This window comes from Mastigoproctus giganteus, chromosome 13 (assembly GCF_048544385.1).
Source record: "Mastigoproctus giganteus isolate SK-2022 chromosome 13, ASM4854438v1, whole genome shotgun sequence".
Taxonomy (NCBI): domain Eukaryota; kingdom Metazoa; phylum Arthropoda; class Arachnida; order Uropygi; family Thelyphonidae; genus Mastigoproctus; species Mastigoproctus giganteus.
Window position 1 is genome coordinate 6,631,253 of NC_143587.1, and position 22,900 is coordinate 6,654,152.

The following is a 22,900-nucleotide window of genomic DNA, read 5'->3' on the forward strand; positions in this document are numbered from 1 at the left end:
AAAGGCCTTTGATACTACCTGGCGATACGGCATTCTTAAAGATCTCCACAATATTGGTTTGCGAGGAAACTTACCACTCTTGGTAAAAAATTTTCTGAAAGTTAGAACCTTCCAGGTAAAATACCAAAACAATCTGTCAAAAATATACACACAGGAAGAAGGAGTACCCCAAGGCTCAGTGCTGAGTGCAACCTTATTTGTCATCAAAATAAACTCTATTATAAAAGACCTGCCAAAAACAGTTGAAACATTCCTTTATGCAGATGATGTTACTATCTCGTGCCATTCACAAAACATGAACATGATAGAAAGACAATTACAAAGCGCAGTGAACAAAATAGAACTGTGGACTAAAAACAATGGATACAGATTATCAGAACAAAAAACAATAGCTGTACACTTCTGTATAAAACGAAAAATGCATCTAGATCCAGAAATAAAACTAGAAAACCAGCTGATACCTCTAGCAGATAGTATACGTTTCCTTGGCCTGATTCTTGACAAAAAAACTTAACTTTTTGGAACACATCAAATACCTCCGAACAACCTGTCAAAAAAAACTAAATATTCTCAGAGTTCTTTCTGCAATGAAGTGGGGAGCCGATCGGTTCACACTTCTTTACCTATACCATGCTATAATCAGATCAAGACTAGACTATGGAGCCCCTGTGTATAGTTCGTGTAGACCAAGTGTCATCAAATGGCTCGATTCCATAAATCATAGTGCCTTACGAATCTCTTTAGGTGCATACAGAACATCACCAGTACAAAGCTTATATGCAGAGACTCATGAGCCCTCATTATATCTCCGGAGGCAAATGCTGCTATTAAACTATGCAATTAAAATCCGAAGTCTTCCTCACCATCCTACTTGGCAGTATCTTTTCAATCCACAGTGGGAAATCCTCTACAGCAATAAACCCACAGTAAATAAACCAGCCGGAATACGACTAAAAGAAACAATCTCAAAATGGGGCCTAAGCTTTGAAAATGTACACGAGGATAAAAGCATAAGTATTCCACCATGGCACACTTTCACGCCAAACTGTGACACTTATTTTCAACAATGGGGAAAAAGCACTCTGGCAAATGTCAACATAAAACAGATGCATGCAGCCCACGCATCACAGTTCTCGGAATACCTTCATATATATACAGACGGCTCTAAAACAGACACCAAAGTTGGTGCTGCAGTGGTATTTCCAGACACTGTTCTCTCACAACAACTTCCAAACCAATGCAGTAGCTATTCCGCTGAACTATTCGCCCTACAAATGGCCTTAAAATACATAGATTCTTCCCCTCTTCTAAAACATCTCATCTACACAGATTCATTGAGTGCAATACAAGCTCTCCAACAAAGACAGACTCCATCACATCCCATTCTCTATCAGATACAAGCTCACCTTGTGAAACTAAAAAGCAAAATGAGGCAAGTAAAATTCTGTTGGATACCAGGACATACAGGCATTGAAGGTAATGAAAGAGCTGATCGAGCAGCAAAGAATCCTACAAACACAAACCAAAGGTTTTGCAAAGTTCCATATACCGATTACAGACCAATCATAAAACAGTTTCTCCACAATCAGTGGTCACAAATGTGGCAAAATGAATTAAACAATAAACTGTTTCAAATAAAACATGAACTTCAACCATGGAAATCGAGTCTTCGTAAAAATCGGCACGAAGAAGTCATTTTAACCAGACTGCGCATTGGACATACTCATCTCACACACTTTCACTTACTCACCAAAGCAAACCCCCCAGAATGTTTTCACTGTTCTTGTCAACTCACTGTAAAACATTTCCTTATAGAATGTCCACAATACCACATGGCACGACAATCAGCCTTCCATCTCCCTATAAATTTCCAAGATTCTCTGACCTTATCACAAATCCTAGGCGATAACTCCAACATTGAAAATATATTTACTTATTTAAAATTAATAGGATATTTTGACCAGATATAAATCATATTTAAGAAATATAAATGTCCTTGTCACTAAACATTAATAGATAGGCGCAATATGGCCGAAGTTGCTTTTGCGCCAAAAAAACTCAACAACAACCAACCAACCATCCACTAGCGAGAGGGGTTATAGCGTCGCATTGCCCAGGAACCAGGTATCCCATGAATTTTGTTCTTTCATTGTGCACTCTCAATTGAAAATGCCTTTAATGATTCATTCAGTATATGATAGGATTCCAACCCAGATCTTTTCTAAATGAGTGGCAAATGCTATACACACTATTTTCATGGAAGATAGTCTCTTCCCTCAATTGTTTCAGCTGGATTTTTTTTTTTTTTGCATGAATTACAAAAACAGTTTTTTGTGTCCTTCTAACAATGTAATAAAATTTACAGTTTAACTGAAATGTGGATTATCATATCTCGTGATAGAAATACTGACCTGTTCTCTGATATACACTGTGCTGCCACTTTATTAGGTACAATACCTAGTAGCGTGTTGAGCCTCTTTTAGCCTTCAAAACAGCCTGAATTCATCTAGGCACGGATTAAACAAGATGCTGAAAATGTTGTGCAGGAATGGAGTACCATGCAGATATGAGTGTGTCACGCAGTTCCTTGAGATTCAACGGAGGTGTAGGCCTGCAGTGAACAGCCCTTTCCAGCTCATCCCAAAGATGTTCAATAGGATTGAGCCCTTTCCAGCTCTTTCCAAAGATGTTCAATAGGATTGATATCCAGGGACTGAGCGGGCCACTGCAGCAAAGAAAAGTCATTGTCATGTTCCTGGAACCATTCCATAGTGATTCGGGCTTTGTGCACCGGCACATTATCCTGCTGGAAGTAACCATCTGACTGAGGATAAACTTTCAACATGAACGGATGCATTTGGTCAGCAATGATGTTTAGGTACGATGTGGCATTCATATGTGAATTAATGGGTCCAATGTGTACCAAGAAAATATTCCCCACACCATAACACTGCCCCCACCACCTTGCACAGTAGTCGTCAGACATGACGGGTCCATGGATTCATGTTGTTTTCACCAAATTCTGAGCCTTCCATCAACATGATGCACCAGGAACTTCGACTCGTCAGACCAAGCAACTGTTTTCCAATCCTCGATAGTACAGTGCTGGTGTTGCTGTGCCCACAGGAGTTGTGCTCTCATGTTCTTCATTGATAACAAAGTACGCAATGTGACTATCGGCTGTTGTAGCCCATTCACGACAAAGTGCGACTAGTGGTCCGTTGCAATATTTTGTTCTGCGAACCAAGGTTGTATTCTGACGTGATGTGCGACATTGTGGCCCATCTGTTTGCTTTCACAATTCTAGCCATCCTCCTCTGACCTCTCTCATCAACAAGTGATTTTCTTCCACAGGAGTGCCGTTGAGAGGCTGTTTTCTGTTTGTTGCACCATTCTCGATACACTCTTGAAACTGTGGTGCGGGAAAAGTTCAGTAGAACTGCCGTTTCAGAGATGCTTTGTCCAGCATGTCTCGCCCCTACTACCATGCCACGTTCAAAGTCCGTTAGATCACTCCTTTTCCCCATTTTTGCTATGGTTTGTACGCTTAACTGATACTAGAAAGGTTGTTCTGCTGTGCTTATATCAACAACTGTGGTCACGTGACTTGCAACATTGTGGGATAAATCATTTTTGTGCACGGCAGGGGTGTACCTAATAAAATGGCAGCACTGTGTGTACACACACAGTGTTACTTCGCAATAAAATGAGTGTATATCTATTACTTCATTATGTAAAAGATTTTAATTTTTCATTAATATCATTTCATTATTTTCATCATTTCATTAATATCATATCATTTCATCATTGTATTATGAAAAGTGAGTTTCTGTTTTGCAAATATGCAGGACTTCCAGAAGAGCATGGTAGGGTTCAGATTTTAAATATTCACACTGCACAAATGAGGAAGCATAGGAAATTAGCCGATGATGTTGATGTACTAGAGCTTGGAGTGTTGACTAAAAACTTTTCAGGAGCAGAGATTGAAGGACTTGTACGAGCTGCACAGTCTACAGCAATGAACAGATTGATTAAGGTTGGTTGGTATCAGAGCTTAAGGATAGTCTAATGCTTTTACAGTATTAATAGTCTCAGAATTCTATATTATATAAAACAAAATAATGTAAATTTATAAAAAAGCTAACTCAATGTTTCAGATTTGTTATAAATACAAATAATATTATATTAGTTAGTGCTGTGATGCATCACAAGCAAATTGCATATAAAAATTGTGTTAAATGGCAAAAGATTTCAGTATAGTAGAACTTCAATTATCCGCCAGGGTACGGGACTGAGACCATGACGGATAATAGAATATGTACATTAAAAATATTATACATACAATAGACCGGATCATTTAACTTGTTTATTTTATTACATATTAAAAATATACATTTAACTTGTTTATTTTATTACATAATACATAACCTAATAAAATTTAATTAAACTTTAATTAATATTTATTTTTTATCTGGTCATCAAAAATCATAGTGCAGATATCTACACACATACCTATTTTTAATATTTTGACTTACATTGGTCTAGTAACATAAAAAATTTAAACAATATTACAAAATTAAATTTTTTTCCTTAAAAAGTCAGTCTTTCTTTTGTTTCATTACCCCTCGAGCCTTTTGGGAGGCAATGTTACAAATTTTACACAAAAGTAACACTTGCATAGCATTTGCTTCTTGACCTCGAACCACTCATTGCACTTTGACAGCATAGTTTCAGCTTCACAGTGGCTAATTATGTTTGTTGTTCCATCAGCAGCAGCTTTTTTTTTTCGTCAGTTTCAGAATCATCCAAAATTGTTATTACTCTTTGCACGATTTTATCGTGTAAAATTTTGCATCTGACGTCTATTTTGTCCATATCCAGCCAATCATTATTTCCACCATTTAAATATTTCTAAAACCAGGAACATTCAAACATACTGCAAAATTTCAGTTTCTTTTGGAATGGTTTCTGTATCAGTTGAATATATTTCTGGCCACAACTTATTCCAGCTTTTTTGTATTGTTTGAACTGGAACATCATTCCAGGCATCAGCGACATTTAAAATTGCATCTTTTATAGTGTGGCTTTTCCAAAACTCTATCACATCTAATTTATTTTCTGCCAAAACAAGTTTTAGAATTAACATTTTGCGATAACAATGTTTCATACTCTCGATCACGCCTTGGTCTATTGGTTGAATGAGAGATGACATGTTTTCTGGCAGAAAGTGGCACGATATTTTGCTGTCATCACTTTTTAAATCACATACGTGTATGGGATGAGTAGGCGCATTGTCCATCAGTAGCATTGCATATTGTGGTAAACCTTTTGATGCCAAATGTGATCGTACATATGGTACAAATATTTTATGAAACCAATCATGAAATATATCTTGGCTTATCCGCTCCTGAGCACTCAGCATTAGCTGAGTGGTCAGGAGCAAAAGAGCAGTAACACACGCTCTTTGAGTAGACCAGGGTTCAAGCCCCTGAATGCTAAATATTGTCGATCTGCTAACCCACGGTGGACCAGCATGACAGATCATGGTCCATTTCTCTCAACATGAATCATTGAGGAGGCCTGCAGTGGATTGATAATGGTTGCAATTTACCTTTACCTTTTACCCATTCTCAGTGTTCAAGACTGAAAAATTCTGACCATAAGCCATGCACTTTGGCCTCATAAATGCACTTCCATGCAATTATGAGGCCAATACAGAAAGGTTAGCTCCTTTAAAACATCTTGGCTTGGTAAATTTACCAAGTAACTTTACCAAATAAACTTACCAACCACAAGTAAGCACAAATTTATACTGCCATCTGCATTGCACCATAACAGAATAGTGATCCTTTGTTTGCTTAATTTTCCACCATTACAAGGCTCTCCCTGAGCAGAAAGTGTTTTATTTGGCAGAAAATTATAAAATATGCCCATCTCTTCAAGATTAAAAATATCATTCCTTGCGTTTTTCAAGAATGGACCATACAGAACACAACCAGTCTGTGCCTTTTTCTTTGTCAAATGATCCAGACTCTCCACAAACATTAATTATTGTTGTCTTTAAATTTTTGGAGCCAGCCACTTCTGCATTTGAAGTCACTAATTCCATGTTGATGAGCTAGATAATCAGCCTTTTCTTGCAGAATTAGACCTGATATTGGCAAATTAGATGCATGCATTTGTTTATACCCACTCAAAAAGTTTTTTTTTTTTAAGTTCCTCATATTTTGCATCATGAATTCGTTTCCTGTTTTTTATCACTGCTCCAGTGCCATGCCCTTCACAAGTTTTTTCTGATTTTTTAGTATCATAGTATCGTAAAGAGGTGTATTCTTTTGCAGTGTCCATTTTACTTCATTCCATCCTATCAACCTCTTGTATAATTTTTAGTTTAATTTCCAGGCTTAATTTACTCCATTTATGCTTTGTGAAATAGACTAACTATTTGAACATTGAAACAGTTTCAACTGACCTGTAATTGATGCTTTTCAGAGTATATTTTATTGTAGCTACCATGTAGCTATCACTTTATAGCTACCAGCTATAAAGGCTACCATATTGTAGCCTTTGTTTACATAAAAGTAAATTAACAAATCAGTGCTATCTTTTGGAAAATGCAGAACCAGGTTGTCACATGCATGTTGGCCATCAAACAATAATAGAACAACTGTGCCGAGCTTTGTATTAACCATACAAAGTGACATTATTTATTTCTCATTGGATAAAAATGGAATACATATTAACTCTATTTTATAATAAACAATTATGTTTACATAGAAAAGCCACTTTTCACAGGGGAGTGATGTTTTTCCTACAAATGAGAACTTTATATAAATTGAGTTTGTATTAATGAGATGTGTGTGCTTTGTGTGTTTACTTTTTAATTTATTATTATTATTATTTTATTTTTTTTTTTTTTAGGCAGCTAGTAAGGTAGAAATTGATCCTGATGCTACAGAGAAACTTTTAGTGACTCGTTCAGACTTTATACATGCTTTAGAATATGATATAAAACCGGTAAGCCCACCATTATATAATGCTATTTTTTAATTTAGAAAGGCTAGTTTATAAAGATTTTCTCTTTTTATAAACCTTTTGTAATCTAAGCATCAATCTATGTTTATCTGATTTTTAAAATATCTTTATTTTGCTTGCTTAAATGCATATCTCCTTGCCTATCTTTCACCACTTGAATATTTTTGATGTGAAAAGTAGTTTATCACATTTTTGTGAAATGAAGTTGTAAATACCTGATGAAGCATTGTTGATAGCCACAAAATAGCCATTTGTCAAGAAGTTAAAGCAGCCTTGAAGTGATGGTTGGTCTTCCATCTGAGAGAATTTTTTACTTGAATATATAACCTTGTTAAGCCCTCAAATAAAATGTATCAATTTAGTTAGAATGTATTAAGAAAAATTGTGTGGTGTTAAAGACAACTTTTGTTTTTCCTCTTTGATTTATCTCTATATATTCAATAAAATTAAATTATGTGATAAGTGGTATTAATTTTCATTCCATCCTTGTGGTGTATCATAGTTGTTGTTTTGGTGCTAATCTGAACAGTAATTTGAACTGAATATACCATCCTTATGTGTTTTATTATATCTTCTATTAAATCACTCTTATTATTATCTTCTGTTAAATCACTAACTTTTTATTTGATGTATTAGAAAATAAGAAAGTAATTGTTTTCACTTCCTTATAGGCATTTGGCACCAGTGCAGAACATATAGAGAGGCTTGTGTATCAAGGTATTATCTCCTGGGGACCTGCCGTAACAGGAGTTTTAGAGGATGGAGAATTATTCATTCAGCAAGCTAGAGCTGCTGATTCTCGTGGACTAGTCAGTGTGTTGCTAGAAGGTAAGCAACTTTTTCCTGTTCCATATCTGTTTAATCACATATCTGTTTTCAGTATGGCTTTGTAACTGCTGTAATTAGCCAAGGCTGTTAATTAGCTTTTACATGTTTTATTGATATCCATATAAGTTTCTCTTCTAACAACCTGTTAAATTATTTTGTCATTGTGATATTACACTATGAATAAATATTAAAAAAACTATCTGCTCTGTTTGTCCTGGTTAGGGGTGAGCAACAGGGGTGGAATGCTTATCGTTCCTCCATGTTGATATGTCTAGCTGAAGTTTTACAAGCCTGCTGGCCAGGCTTGGCACTCTTGGTTTTATTTTGGTGTTTCCTTCACTCAATGTCAAATGTTTATCATATTTAGTAGTCACTGGCTTGAACCCCAGTCCACTCAAAGAGCATGTGCCACTGCACTCGCACTCCTGACCACTCGGCTATGTCGTAGCATATGAATAAATTGAAATAAGTCTTTCCAGTTGATCTCTGTTTAACTTTGTCTTGACTACTTGACAATAAAGCAAATATGAACAATTTCTTCAATCACCTAAAGAAAATTTGATTGTATGACCAAATTTGACAATAGATATTATAGATATTATCCGTCATGCACGCTTTGCACCTTAAATAAAGAGAGAATGACACATTTTGATAATAGATGCCCTTGTGCTATGAATCCACAACAACTATGAATTCAAAAGCAATTCATTTATAAGAAGTGTTAATGCCACTTACTCACTATGTGTATAAACTTTGACAACACGTTGCAGTGTTCTCCCCAGGACCTATTGAATGGGCACACCGCCGGTGAATTTAACTGACTGCCCAGCTAAAATTTAAGCAATTCTTGCAGTACCATTTTGTACTACTCCGTGATCTCAATCAATATTTATTCGAACGTACTATGCATTAGTAAAGGCATATGATGCAAGAAAGCAAGTTTATGTGGAATCAGCCAAAAAAATCCCTTCTCATTTCACCCATCCACTCGCTCTAAATGTTTGTCTAGTTCTGCCTTGAATCTATTTAAGCTGTAAACTTCTACAATGACAGATGGAAGTTTGTTCCAGCAATCAACCACCCGCTGGCTAAAGGCAAACTTGTGCACATCCATCCTACAACTGTCTTTCCTCAATTTGAATTTATGCCCTCTCAGGCGATTATTCTGAGCAAGAAGAAGAATCCCATCAGCATTGAGCATGCTCAAACCATTCAAGGCCTTATACACCTCAATCAGAGATCACATCGTAAGTGCCTAGTCTCCAGACACTGTAATTTGCAAAATTTAAGCCTTTTTTCGTAAGAGCAACCCTTTGTTCCATTCACTAATCTTGTTGCCCTTCTCTGTACTCATTCCAGCAGCTCTGCATCCTTCTTAAGAGGTCTTCAGATCTGTATACAGTATTCAAGATGTGGCCTGATCATTGCCTTATACATGTGATCCAGATCAATGCAACAGCAGCATATAATGTTAAATTATGCAATTAATTTTTGCTCTGAATCACTTACGTCACATTTATAAATAACAGAAAATTTTATAATATTGCGAAGTATTACACTTCACCACCCAGCTGGCAAACTTTTCTTGGGAGAACACTGCATTGATAAATTTAAATCACAAAATGAGAGGCACTAAATTATAAGTAAGAAAGTTTAAAGGAGTTGTTTAGGGTAGGGGTTACACTAGTATTCTAAATTAATAACATTTCTGTTTTCAGATAACAGTAGACATGGTTTATAAATAAAAATGGCACTCTTAAAATTGGAGCAGATTTGGATGTAAAGGGTATTATTGCATCAAAAAATAAAATAAAATAATAATTAATACAGGCCTTTTCCCCAATATATTCTCTGGAAGTTACAAACACTTTAATATGCCTACTGCATAGTTCCTTTTCCAATTTTTTGTCACTTCTGTTGGTCATCCTGATGTGCAGGATATCTTCTATGGATTCTCGACCCCATTTAAACCTGCTTAGACCAAAATTTCAACTGGTATTCAGAAGGGGGAGCAACACCGTATACAGATTTTGTGTAGTCACAAAAAACTTTCAGTTTGTTCTTTCCCTCCTTTCATTAAAACTTTGGTGATGATTGGATGCCCCTTTTTTGGGAGCATCCAGCCATCACCAAAAAATTCTTAAAAATGTTTAAATCCTTTGGGGAAAACCTGTTCTTCCATACGTTGTTGTATTGAGTTGGAACTGCACAATAAGATACAGACATTTATGAGAGTGATAAAACTATTGTTTTATATATATATGACAAGCATATTTATAGTTCAAGGTTGATAACTTAATAAACACCCTTCATACATACACCTCCAGTGTACGAGCATATTTTAGTTACTTTTACCTGGTACATGAGGTATGTACATTTGGTTATTAACAGTTTCATAACATGAAGAGTATGTAAGCAGAGGATTTAGCTACCACAGGACAGCCATAGTTTGTTTAAATTTCCCATGTTCAGCTTGCAAGTATGACTGTCAGCTCCAGCAATGATTTAAACTTTCAAGTGGTAGCTTTAGCTGCCACTTGAAAGTCTGAAACACAGAAATCATCACTAGATGAATTTCTGATGTTAAATCTCATGGGCCATAATTTTAACAATTTTAACAACAATTTTAACTTTATTTTTATTTATTTTTTTTATGTTTAACAATATTTAAAATTGTTAGTTGTTTCAGCAGTTTGGTGGATAAATTGTTTCAACTGTATAATGATTATGAAACTTCTTCACTCTTTGTATTTATTATATGTAACAAAATTTTGTTAATATTCATAATAAATATAATTGTTTTCATTAGGTGCACCAAACAGTGGAAAGACAGCACTTGCTGCTCGCTTAGCTTTAAAATCAGAGTTTCCATTTGTAAAATTGTGCAGTCCTGAGGATATGGTAGGATTCACTGAGACTGCTAAGTGTCAGTGCATTAAGAAGGTACATATTAAATGCAGATAGTTGTTTGTTTTTTTCTGAAATTAATCACTCATTTTATGATGCTGTCACAAGTTGCCTTGAAATGCATCATTGCTTCTCACAAGAGAAGCAGAATGCTATTTATGTGCAATGTACTTTCATCTCCTTACGGCAGTGTTTCAGCGATTACTATCAGGAATTTCATCAGTGCAGTACCTGACAAACTCAAGGTGATTTGTCTCACGAGGGTTATTAATACCGAATGGTGTTGATATCTAATTAGTAAAACAGGGCTTAAAGTTTCATACCTGTGTAAATACTTAGCCATTATATTAATAGCACAACTTATTTATTTTTTATGGATATTAATATATGTAATAATGTTCTTGTTTATACTCCAACGCAACTACCAGATCAGTGGAGTTTACAATAAATCATTAATACACACATTAATCATATTTAGCAGTCACGGGCTTGAAGCCGGTCCACTCAAAGAGCACATGCTACTGCACCCACACTCCTGATCACTCGGCTACATCATTAATAGCAGGATGCCAAAAATAGATAAACATTTTCAAAATGCCAGTGCCTCTTCCATTTTGAGAGAGAATAATATCTTTTTGTGAGGAACATAATTCTTACTATTCATATTAGCCAGCTGCTTAGACATGTTCTCATCTTGTGACTTAAATCATGAATTTGTTGGTTGCTGTACTCCTGGTGGGGTGCTAAGCCTCACATCAGTCAGTTGACAATAATCATTAAAACAGCTGCTGCAAGATGCTGCTTCACAGTAAATAATATTTTGCTTCTCTTCTGAGTGCTAGATTTTTTTTTTTTTTTTTTATATATTGTATCAGACCAAGGTTATATATTGTATCACAAGTTTCCTTGTGACAACATAAATTGAATAGTCAGTATTCCCATAGTTTTTTGAATGGATTGTGAAAAGAAGCACTTAATATAGGTAATACTGGTGGCATTCAAAATTGTTTTAATTTGAGAGAGACAGAGAGAGATAGATAGATCTGTTACTAAGCATCTTTATTTAATTAAATTATTGCAGAAATGTTAAAAAAATATAGGAAAATTGTGTATATCACTTACAATGAAATTTGTTGCTTTTCAATTTTTTTTACAAGTTAACTTCTGTCTTCCTAAGCACTTTAGAATAATTGCTCTTTCCTATTCCTTACTCAAATTACTGCAAAGAGCACTACCTCCTTAAAATTTCTTTTATTCTAAGAAGGTTTAGTAAAGATGCTTTTCATGTGAAATATTTAATTAGTTTATTGGAATGAGAGGACAATTATTACAGTATCCCCAGACAGTGTCCTGACAACCAAATAAATTGGCTACAGCTTAGATTTCTGTGTTAAAATCTGTAAATTCAGACATTAAAGTAAAGTGCAGCCATTATCAACCCACTACAGGATGGACACCTCCTCAACAATTCATGTTGAGGGAAAATGGACCATAATCTGCCACGCTGGTCCAGTGCGGGTTGGCAGATCGACCGTATTCAACAGTCAGGGGCTTGAACCCCGGTCTACTCAAAGAGCGTGTGCTACTGCACTCCCGCTCCTGCCCACTCGGCTACGGAGGCCGTTAGACATGAGAGAGAGAGTAAAAGGAATATACCTAATTTAGCATTAGCATTAGTCGAGGCATATGATGCAAGAAAGCAAACTGCATCAGCCGAAAAAAAAAAAAAAAAACCCTTCCCATTTCGCCCATCCAGTCGTTCCAAATGTTTGTTTAGTTCAGCATTGTTTATTTAAGCTATCAACTTCCACAACAACAGATGGAAGTCTGTTCCAGCAATCAACTACCCAGCTAAAGACAAACTTCTGCACATCTATTCTACAACTGTAATAGTAATAGAGGCATGTGATGCAAGAAAGCAAGTGTATGAGCTTATGTAGCATCAGCCAAAAAAAAAAATAATAATAAATAAATAATAAATAATAAAAATAATAATAAATAAAAATTCACACACCCATTCCCTCTAAAAGTTTGTCCAGTTCCTCCTTGAATTTATTTAAGCTATCAGTGTCCACAACAACAGATGGAAGTTTGTTCCAGCTTTTAACCACCTGCTGGCTAAATTTCCACACATCTGTTCTACAACTGCCTTTCCTCAGTTTGAATTTATGTCCCTTTAGGTTTTTAATCTGAGCAAGTGGAAGAATCCCATCAGAATTCAGCATGCTCAAGCCATTCAAGGCCTTGTATACTTCATCAGATCACCTCTGTTTGAAACAGGTGATCTGTTTGAAGTGATCTGTCTAGTCTCCAGCCGCTACAGTTTGCCGAACTTAAGCCTTTCTTGGTAAGAGGATCCCTTCATTCCCCTCACCAATCTTGTTGCCCTTCTCTGTACATGCTCAAGCAAATCTACATCCTTCCTAAAATGAGGCCTCCAGACCTGTACGCAGTGCAGTACTCCAGGCATGGCTTGACCATTGCCTTATACAAAGGGATAATCACCACCTTTTCCCTGCTAGCAAAATTCCTGTATATTATTGACAAAACTCCATGACCTGCTCTTGCAGCCTGTCTGCATTGCTCAGAAAACTTCATATCTGACTGCACCATTACTCCCAGGTCTTTTTCATTTTCTACCACTAAGTGTAGTACCACACAGTTGGTATGTTCCTCTGGGGTTACTTCTACCTATATACAGTACTTTGCATTTGTCAATGTTAAATTTCAGTTGCCACTTCTCAGCCCACCTGCCCAAATTTTCTAGATCCTGTTGCAGTAGCACACAGGATCTGTGCCCCTTCAGGTTCTTAATCTGAGCAAGCAGAAGTATCCAGTCAGCATTGAGCCTGCTCAAACCATTCAGTTTTGTCAGGATTAATTAATAACCCATAAAATGAAATGTATTTGAGAAGAGCTTTAATTAATTGTTAGATACCATTAAAAATCTGTGCTGTATCAACATTAATAAAATATGCAGGGTTTGATAGATCATTCACTGCATTAATTTACTGTTGCTTTCCCCCATCTCCTCCCCCATTTATAGTGCAGTAAAATCCTGTTACAGTGAATACTGTTTTAATGAAAATTTTGCTATAGCGAAAATATATCTGTGGCCTGGCTGACTCTACTTATTAATAATGCTTTGTAATAACTCTCATTTGAACAAAATTTTGAAAAATTGAGTACAATGAATTATTTTCAAAGTGCACCTGTGTATAAAATGAAATGTAATACATTAAAAGAAACCTTTATTCAAAAATTATGAATGACACTGTGTGGTCTGTATTGTAAAAAGGTGGTAGATGACTTTCATCAACCGGTGAAATACCACCACTTTGCTTATTGGAGGCTTGAAATGGTGAAACCCATGTTTAGTCTCTAGAGCAAAGTTCCCCCCCCCCCCCATCCTTCTCCTTCTACCCATGCACGGTACTAAGTACTATAGGTTTTGATACCTTTCATGTTTGGGGTTTTCATAAAAAAAAAAAAAAAAAATATTCCAGCTGTGGAAGCACACATTTGAAGAAAAAAAATTGAAATTTTAAAAGATGCGTTAATAGAATTCATTATCCCACCCTTTACTACATTTTCTACCTTTTTTTTTATTTATTTAAGGATTATTATTATTTTTTTTTATCCCTATGGTAACCACTTATTTTAAATTACCTTTTCTAATTAGTGTGGAGGGAAAAGTTAAGCATTAAAAGCAAAATTGATGTATTAAGATGTGAAGGGTAAAGCTATATTTATATCTAGATACATGTATCAGCACAACTTGTTTGTGTATGAGGTATGAACCTGCTTGCATTTATATACAAGTGATGATACAAATCCGGCTAAAACAAAAAAATTCATATGCTTTTATTGGCAAACATCATCAGATGAGGAAAGTTTCTTATTTTTAAGTTCATAGCCATTGCTTCTGGTGAAATCACATTAAAGAAAAATAAAATTTAATTACAGCAGACCCTCATTATAACGCAGTTCGCGGCCCCGAGTGCCAAGCGATCTTTCTAGTGCGATTTTCCAGCGTTTTTCCTATGGTGAGTACTGGAGCTTTCGTAAACCCTCCAACGCTCACAACGTTACTGATGACCGCTCGCAACGTTACTGCTTTCCTCGCTGAGCAACATCACTGCTTCAATGCTAGCAACATTACTGCTAACCCCGCTTGCAACGTACTGCTCTCCTCTTGTGCTGATCGCTTGGCACTGCTCCTGCCTCCACGTGGCGGGGCCGGTAATCTGGGAAAAGGAATTCCCTCTTCCAGGGCTAAAAGGAATTCCCTCTTCCAGGGCTAAAAGGAGCAACGATGGATTGCAATGAATATCCACCTCTGGAGCCCACAGGCGGCAAAGTTGTTAACTCTGTCTCAGAACATGAGTCGAATCGTCCGAAGAGACTTCAGACGGAAAAACAGATTTCAGATATGCCAGCATTTCTTATAATACACTCATTGTCCACACAACCTGTCGGCAAGCTATCGCCTTTTCTGATACAGAAATGTTTAGAATCAGTTGTTGGATCCCCTAAAATGGTGAAGTGTCTCCAATCTGGAGACCTTTTAATTGAAACTTCAAAAACATCTCATTCAGAAAAATTGTTAAATTTAACAACATTCAACAATATTCCAGTGTCAGTCACGCCCCATAACACCCTGAACACGTCTAAAGGCGTTATCAGTGAATGGGACTTACTAACTGTCTCTGAAGAAGAAATAGTACAAGAGCTTAGCGAACAAAAGGTGACACATGCACGGAGAATAATGACCAAAAAAGATGGCAACCTACTACCAACTAGATCCATTATTTTGACGTTCAGCACTCCAAATCTTCCATCTTCTGTCAAAGCAAGTTATTTAAACTGCAAGATTTGACCTTACATCCCGAATCCCGTTTGCTGTTTTAAGTGCCAGAAGTACGGCCATGCAGAGGTGATGCTGTGTGTCCTGTTTGTGGCTCCAAGGAGAGTGTACAGCTTCCTCTCCTACTTGCCCAAACTGTAAAGGAAGCCATCCTGCATTTTCTAAAGCATGTGACCTCTGGAAAACAGGGAAAAAAAATCCAGAAATATAAAGTGGAGCATAAAGTCACATATCCTGAAGCAAGAAATAGAGGTTAACCATGCCTAGCAGATCATACACATCAGTAACCAGAAGTAGCCGCTCAGTAGCAACACAAACAGATGTCTCCATAGAACCAAGCAGTTCTTTTTCCGCCTGGGCCAAAACTGTGCTAACATCCAAAAAGAAACTTACAGTCAACGAGACCAGCAATACGCCAATAAGTATCCCAACTAATGCTATCTCAACCTTGCCCGAAACAGCAAAATCAGCAAATGTTGAAAACCAGGAAAAGGTGAAACAATGCAATAGGAAAATGGAAATTGATATTCAACCAGAGGATGAAGAATCAGTTTTAGAATTATATGCTAATGATACCATAGAAACAGGATGCCCAACCTTTTCAAGGAATGAAAAATCAAAACAAAGCAGACTGAAGCCTTCTCAGAAAAAACAGTCGGATCAATCTTCCTCAATCAAATCCAAACAATGAATAAATTCATACAATGGAACTGTAGAGGATTATGCAGTAATTTTGATGACCTTAGTGATTTACTTTTTCAAACAAATGCAGTAGGTGTATGCTTACAGGAAACATTTGTATCACCAAAAGTCTCTCTCTCTCAGATTCAAAAATTACACCATGTTTAGATGAGACAGAGATTCTGATGGTCCTGCTCGTGGAGGGGTAGCTGTTCTTGTAAAATCTACTATACCGTCAAGACAGCTCCAGCTACAAACCTCCTTAGAAGTTTTAGCAGTTCGGATGGCAATGGGAATATCATTAACACTTGCATCCATTTATATCTCGCCCAATTATCCTTGCTCCCAGACTGAACTTGACAATCTAATTGCACAACTGCCGCCTACTGTCTGCTTATTTGGCGATTTCAACGGCCACCATCCATTGTGGGGATCTTCCACCATGGATAGGAGAGGCCAATTAATTGAAACATTCCTGGATAACCATAACCTGACTCTGCTGAATTCTGACTCTCCAACTCATATACAACTGCCTACAGGTACTACCTCAGCCATAGACTTATCCATCTGTTCAGCCTCTCTTTTTGCAAGCATGGAAGGGTTAGTGCTGAATGATTCATTCCACAGTGACCATTTTCCTATTATCAGTTCAATTGAAACCCAGATCGTGTCATGCCCTAAAGGCCGTACTTCTTGGAATTTTAATAAAGCAGACTGGGTAAACTACTCAACTTGTGTCGTACTCGATACTCAATATGTTAAACATCAACATATTGATGACGTAACTGACGACCTTGCCAGCCAAATCTTATCTGCAGCAGAAATTTCCATCCCAAAATCAGACCAATGGAAGCGTGTACACAAAAACCAATGGTGGAATGCGGCTTGCTCTGAATCGAAAGTAGAAAAAAAAGTGCTTGGAAAAAAAGTGCTTCTGCAAATGCCCAACTACTGCCAATCTAATTTTATACAAAAAACTCAGAGCAAAAGCAAGGCAAATTAGGAAGAAAGCAAAACATGATTCCTGGATCAATTTCGCATCAACTATTAACAAAAATACTGACTCTCGAATTATATGGAAAAAAATACAAGCTCTCAATGGAAAATTTCCTCCGCAGCAATCCCCGATAATACAATGGAATGGGCAGGACTTTTCCTCTTCTACTGACATTGCAAATGCTTTAGCAGAATCTTTCTATAACATTTCCGCCTCTTCTTCTTATGTCACCTCCTTTCAACGCATTAAAACTGTTGAGGAACGTCATAAATTTAATTTTTCGAATAGACTCTCACTTCCGTATAACCAACCCTTTTCTATAGCTGAACTCAAAGAATCCTTGAGCAAATCTCCAAATAGTGCAGCAGGACCAGACGGCATTCACTACACCAGTGTTTCTCAAAGGGTGTGCCGCAAAATTTTCGAAGTGTGCCGCGAAATTTAGAAATTTCTTCTTCTATGACTACGTAGGTGTGCCGCGAAATTTTTGTTCTTTGGAAAATGTGCCACGAGAGTAAAAAGATTGAGAAACACTGCACTACACTATGCTGAAGCATCTATGTGAAGCCGATCTCTACATACTATTACTCTTTTATAACCGGATCTTCTCAGAATATACATATCCTCTCTCTCTCATGGCGTCATTCCTATATTTGTGCTATTCTAAAAGCAGGTAAAGATCCTTCCATAATTGAGAATTACAGACCAATATCGTTGACAAGCTGTTTGGGCAAAATCTTTGAAAGGATGGTGCATAAGAGGCTCATATGAGTTCTAGACTCCCAAAACGTTCTTTCAGATCACCAATATGGCTTCCGTAAAAACAGATCTACCATAGATTTACTACTCAAAATTGAATCTTAACATACGTAACGCTTTTGCCATGAGACAACATCTGGTGAAGGTGAACCTAGATATTCAGAAAGCATTTGATACCACTTGGCGTCATGGTATTATTAAAGATATACATCAGTTGGGGCTGAGAGGCTACCTTCCACAATTCATCCAGAACTTTTTAAGGTTACGCACCTTTCAAATCCGATATCAAAACGTGCTATCAGTAACTCACATTCAAGAAGAGGGTATTCCACAGGGTTCCATACTGAGTGCTACCCTATTTGTGATTTGGGTCAACAACATATTGGAAGAACTTCTAAAAAACCATTCAAATATACATGTATGCAGATGACCTCACCCTATCCTACCAGTCACAAAGTATGAATACTGTTGAAAGACAGTTACAAATAGAATCATGGAATAGAATCATGAACCTTACGTAATGGATACCGACTAGCTGAGCAAAAATCCACCACTTCTCATTTTTGCAAATTATGCTCACTACATCCCGATCCTGAGCTAAATATCAATAACATTTCAATTCCTCTTGTTCACACTGTCCGTGTTCTTGGCCTCGTACTGTATAAGAAACTGAACTTTCAAGCACATGTGGCTTATCTTAGAACTATCTGTTTGAAAAAGTTGAATATTCTCCGGTGTATGTCATGGGGTGCTGGTCGACATCTGATCCATCTTTATCAAGCTCTCATCAGATCCCACTTAGACTATGGCTCTCCAGTGTATGACTGCAAGAACTACTACTTTAGAGCGATTGAATACGATCCAGCACCACAGTGCGCTGAGAGTTTCTCTAGGAGCTTTCAGAACCTCCCCAGTTCAGAGCCTTTATATCGAAGCTCATGAACCACCTTACATCTTCGAAGGAAAACATTACTTTTGATGTATGCCTCAAAAATTCGCAGTCTTCCCTCCCACCCTAGTTGGAAATGTCTGTATAATACCGAATGGGAGTCATTTTACAACAGTAAGCCAAATGAAAACCGACCTGCTGCACTTAGACTTAAAGAACTCACTCAAGCATGGAATATAGACATCAGCAATATATTTCAGGACATGACACCTCCTGATCTGCCTTGGACAAATATTTCTGTTAATTACGACAACTATTTTCAACAGTGGGGTAAGAACACCTTGTCCCCCTCCAATATCACACATTTACATGAAACTCACTCTTCTAACTCAGAGGCCTGTAAAATCTATACAGATGGATCAAAAACTGAGACCCAAGTAGGTGCTGCAGCAGTCTTCCCTTCATTCACCATTTCTGTTTCATTACCAACAGAATGCAGTATCTTTACTGCTGAGCTTTATGCTATTAATTTAGCTCTTGATCGGATAACTGAATTTTTAATTACAACTATTTTAATATACACCAACTCACTCATTGCTGTCACTTCTGTAATAAGTGGTAACAACTCCTCTCACCCTGTAATAAAACATATTCATTCTAAGTTACTTGCCTGTAAGGAATTGAACTGAACTGTGACATTCTGCTGGATCCCAGGACATTCTGGGATCCAGCAGAATGTCCTGGGACTTATCCTCTATACTAGCAATGAAAGAGCAGATCCTGCAGCCAAACAACCAGAAACCACTATTTCGCAGACTTTTCAAGTTCCATATGCAAATTACAAACACATTAGCCGTAAAGCATGTTATAATAGCTGGCCATTAATCTGTAAAGGTTATCCAGGAAATAAACTCTACCGAATAAAACCGGAACCAAAGCTGTGGCCCTCCAGCTTCCAGAAAAGCAGACGAGAATAAACAATTTTAGTAAAGGCATACTCATCTCACTCACCTGTATCTATTAATTAATGACAGCGCTCCCCAATGTACATCATGTCAAGTACAACTGACCATTCGCCATTTGCTAGTGGACTGTCCCCACTTTCAAAACATCTGCTTAGACACTTTTAAATCAATTACTAATATGCAGACATCAGTAAATTTAATGCAAATTCTGGGAGATGATTCTAATAAAAAAGAACTGTTTACTTTCCTAAACCGGATAGGAATATACCATAAAATATTGTTATTATTTCATATTCACCATTAGAAAGACAAAATATGGCCCAAGTAGCCTATGTGTTGTTAAACCCAACAACAACAGTGCTGATTCGCTATAACACTGTTCTTATATTATAACCCATATTTCACTCTAACGCTGTCACAACTTTAGCATTAGCGCTAGTAGAGGCATATGATGCAAGAAAGCAAGCTTATGCAGCATCAGCCAAAAAAAACAAAAAAAAAAAAAAAAAAAACAGTTCCACTTCACCCCTCCGTTCATTTGAAATACCTGTCCAGCTAAGCCTTAAATTTATTTAGGCTATCAACTTCCACAACAAGGGATGGAAGTCTGTTCCACCAACCAACTACCCGCTGGCTAAAGGCAAACTTCCGCATATCTATCCTACATCTGTCCTTCCTCAATTTGAATTTATGCCCTCTCAGGTGATTATTCTGAGCAAGAGGAATAATCCCATCAGCATTGAGCATGCTCAAACCATTCAAGGCTTTATACACCTCTATCAGATCACCTCGCCGGTGCCTAGTCTCCAAACACTGTAATCTGCAAAACTTAAGCCTTTCTTCATAAGAGCAACCCTTTGTTCCATTCACTAATCTTGTTGCCCTTCTCTGTACTCATTCCAGCAGCTCTACATCCTTCTTGAAATGAGGCCTCCAGACCTGTATACAGTACTCAAGGTGTAGCCTGACCATTGCCTTATACAAGGGAATAATCACCTCCTTATCCCTGCTAGAAAAATTCCTGTATATCATTGACAAGACACCATGAGCTACTCTTGCAGCCCGTCTACACTGCTCAGAGAACTTCATATTTGCCTGCACAATTACCCCGGTCCTTTTCATTCTCTACCACTGTCAGTGTAGTACCAAAGAGTTGATACGTTGCTTTGGGGTTGCTGTTTCCCATATTTAGTACTTTACATTTGTCAATGTTAAACTTCATTTGCCACCTCTCAGTCCATCAGCTCAACCTTTCCAGATCCTGTTGCAGCAGCATAGCGTTATAGGGTCCTTAACAACCCTGCCAATCTTTGTATCGTCTGCAAACTTGTACATTAAACTTGATATACCATCATCAATATTATTTATAAATACAGAAAACAATAATGGACCCAACACTGAACCCTGAGGGACTCCACTAATAACATTAGTCCACAATGAGCAGTGTCCATTGATTACCACTCTGTCTTCTCCCCCTCAACCACCCCTTTATCCATAACAGCAATTTGCCTCCAGTGCCACACTGCTCCAATTCGTGCAGCAGTCTTCCATGTGCAACAGTATCAAAAGCCTTTCTAAGATCCAAGTATATAATATCAAAGTTATTCCCTGCATACAGTTCTTTTGTGACTGCATCATAGTATCCAATGAAATTGGTCAGTCAAGACTTTCCCTTAACAAAACCATGCTGTGTCTGAGCTATAACTGAAGTCTTGTCTAGATGATCCTGCAGTGCTTCTTTAACCAGTGCCTCCATTAATTTTCCTGGAACAGAAGTAAAACTCACAGGTCTATAATTACTTGTGTCAGCCTTTGATCCGCCTTTGTGAATTGGGGTCACATTTGCACATCTCCAGTCTATGGGTACCTCCCCTGAGTCCAAAGAAGCTCTCATAATTATGGCTAAGGGTTTGCTTACTTCCCTTGCTGCCTCCTTTAATATAACTGGATAGATCCCATCCACCCCAGGTGCCTTTTGTTGTGTTTATCTTCCACAATTTCTCCTCCACTTTACTCTCAGTTATTACAAGATTATCTATCTTACTGCCAGAGTTGAATACACCTCTGTCATTCCCTTACCTGAATAACTCCTAATATGTGAATGTCGATGCAAAATATTCATTTAGTTTCTTAACTACCTGTGCAGGGTCATCAACAGTTGAACCATCGATATCAAGTGGACCAATCTGATTCATCCCCTTCGTTCTAGAGTTTACATAAGTAAAGAACTGTTTGCTGTTTTTCTTTGCATCCTTTGCCAAAGATTTCTCGTAATCTGCCTTCGCTTGCCTAACCTCCTTTGTAACTTGGTTACAGATCAACTTATATCTATCATAGGCTTCTGTGTCGCATGTTAATTTATATGTATCCCATGCATTTTTCTTCTCTGCCATATGTCTCATTAGTTCATCTGACATCCATTTAGGCCTAAACCTTGAACAATATTTCTTAGTTAGTATGTAAAGCCTAGTTGCTTCCAAGATAAGTTCTTTGAATGCTTCCCATTTTGAATTTGCTGTTGGTCCCACTGTATAGAATTTAAATACTGTCTCAGACCATCGTAGTCGCCTTTACGAAAGCAAAAACCCTTCCCTTTACCCCTGATTGTAGTTACCTCTTCGAGTAAATCCCACTTCAGCACACTTGATCCCTGCCACCTAGTGGTTCCTTTATCTGCAGATTCTTAATGCGTGAAGAATCACTACTGATAATCCAATCAAAAGTATTACTCCCTCTGGTTGCCTCCCGAACATGCTGATGTAGAAAACAATCATCCAATAAATCCACAAAAGCCTTGCTAGTGTGTGAGTGACCAACCCACAAATTCCAGTCAATATCTGGGAAATTAAAATCCCCCTTTATAAGACTCTCTGATTTACTGGCCCACTCTATTTCCTTGTACAGTTTCTTATTATACTCATCAGAGTCATTAGGCCTATAGCACACTCCTACTCTCAATTTTGATCTCCCAG

The 22,900-nt window shown here is 37.3% G+C and overlaps 1 protein-coding gene across 1 annotated transcript in view; it reads left to right on the forward strand.

The window, feature by feature from the left end:
• Nucleotides 1-22,900, forward strand: part of LOC150075741 (vesicle-fusing ATPase 2-like) — a 243,134-nt gene that overhangs the window by 177,876 nt on the left and 42,358 nt on the right. Inside the window, exons 13-16 of the mRNA XM_090387859.1 lie at nucleotides 3,849-4,036; nucleotides 6,922-7,017; nucleotides 7,707-7,863; nucleotides 10,673-10,806. Of these exons, the coding sequence (XP_090243985.1) occupies nucleotides 3,849-4,036; nucleotides 6,922-7,017; nucleotides 7,707-7,863; nucleotides 10,673-10,806 (575 nt within the window). The remainder of the gene's footprint in view (nucleotides 1-3,848; nucleotides 4,037-6,921; nucleotides 7,018-7,706; nucleotides 7,864-10,672; nucleotides 10,807-22,900) is intronic.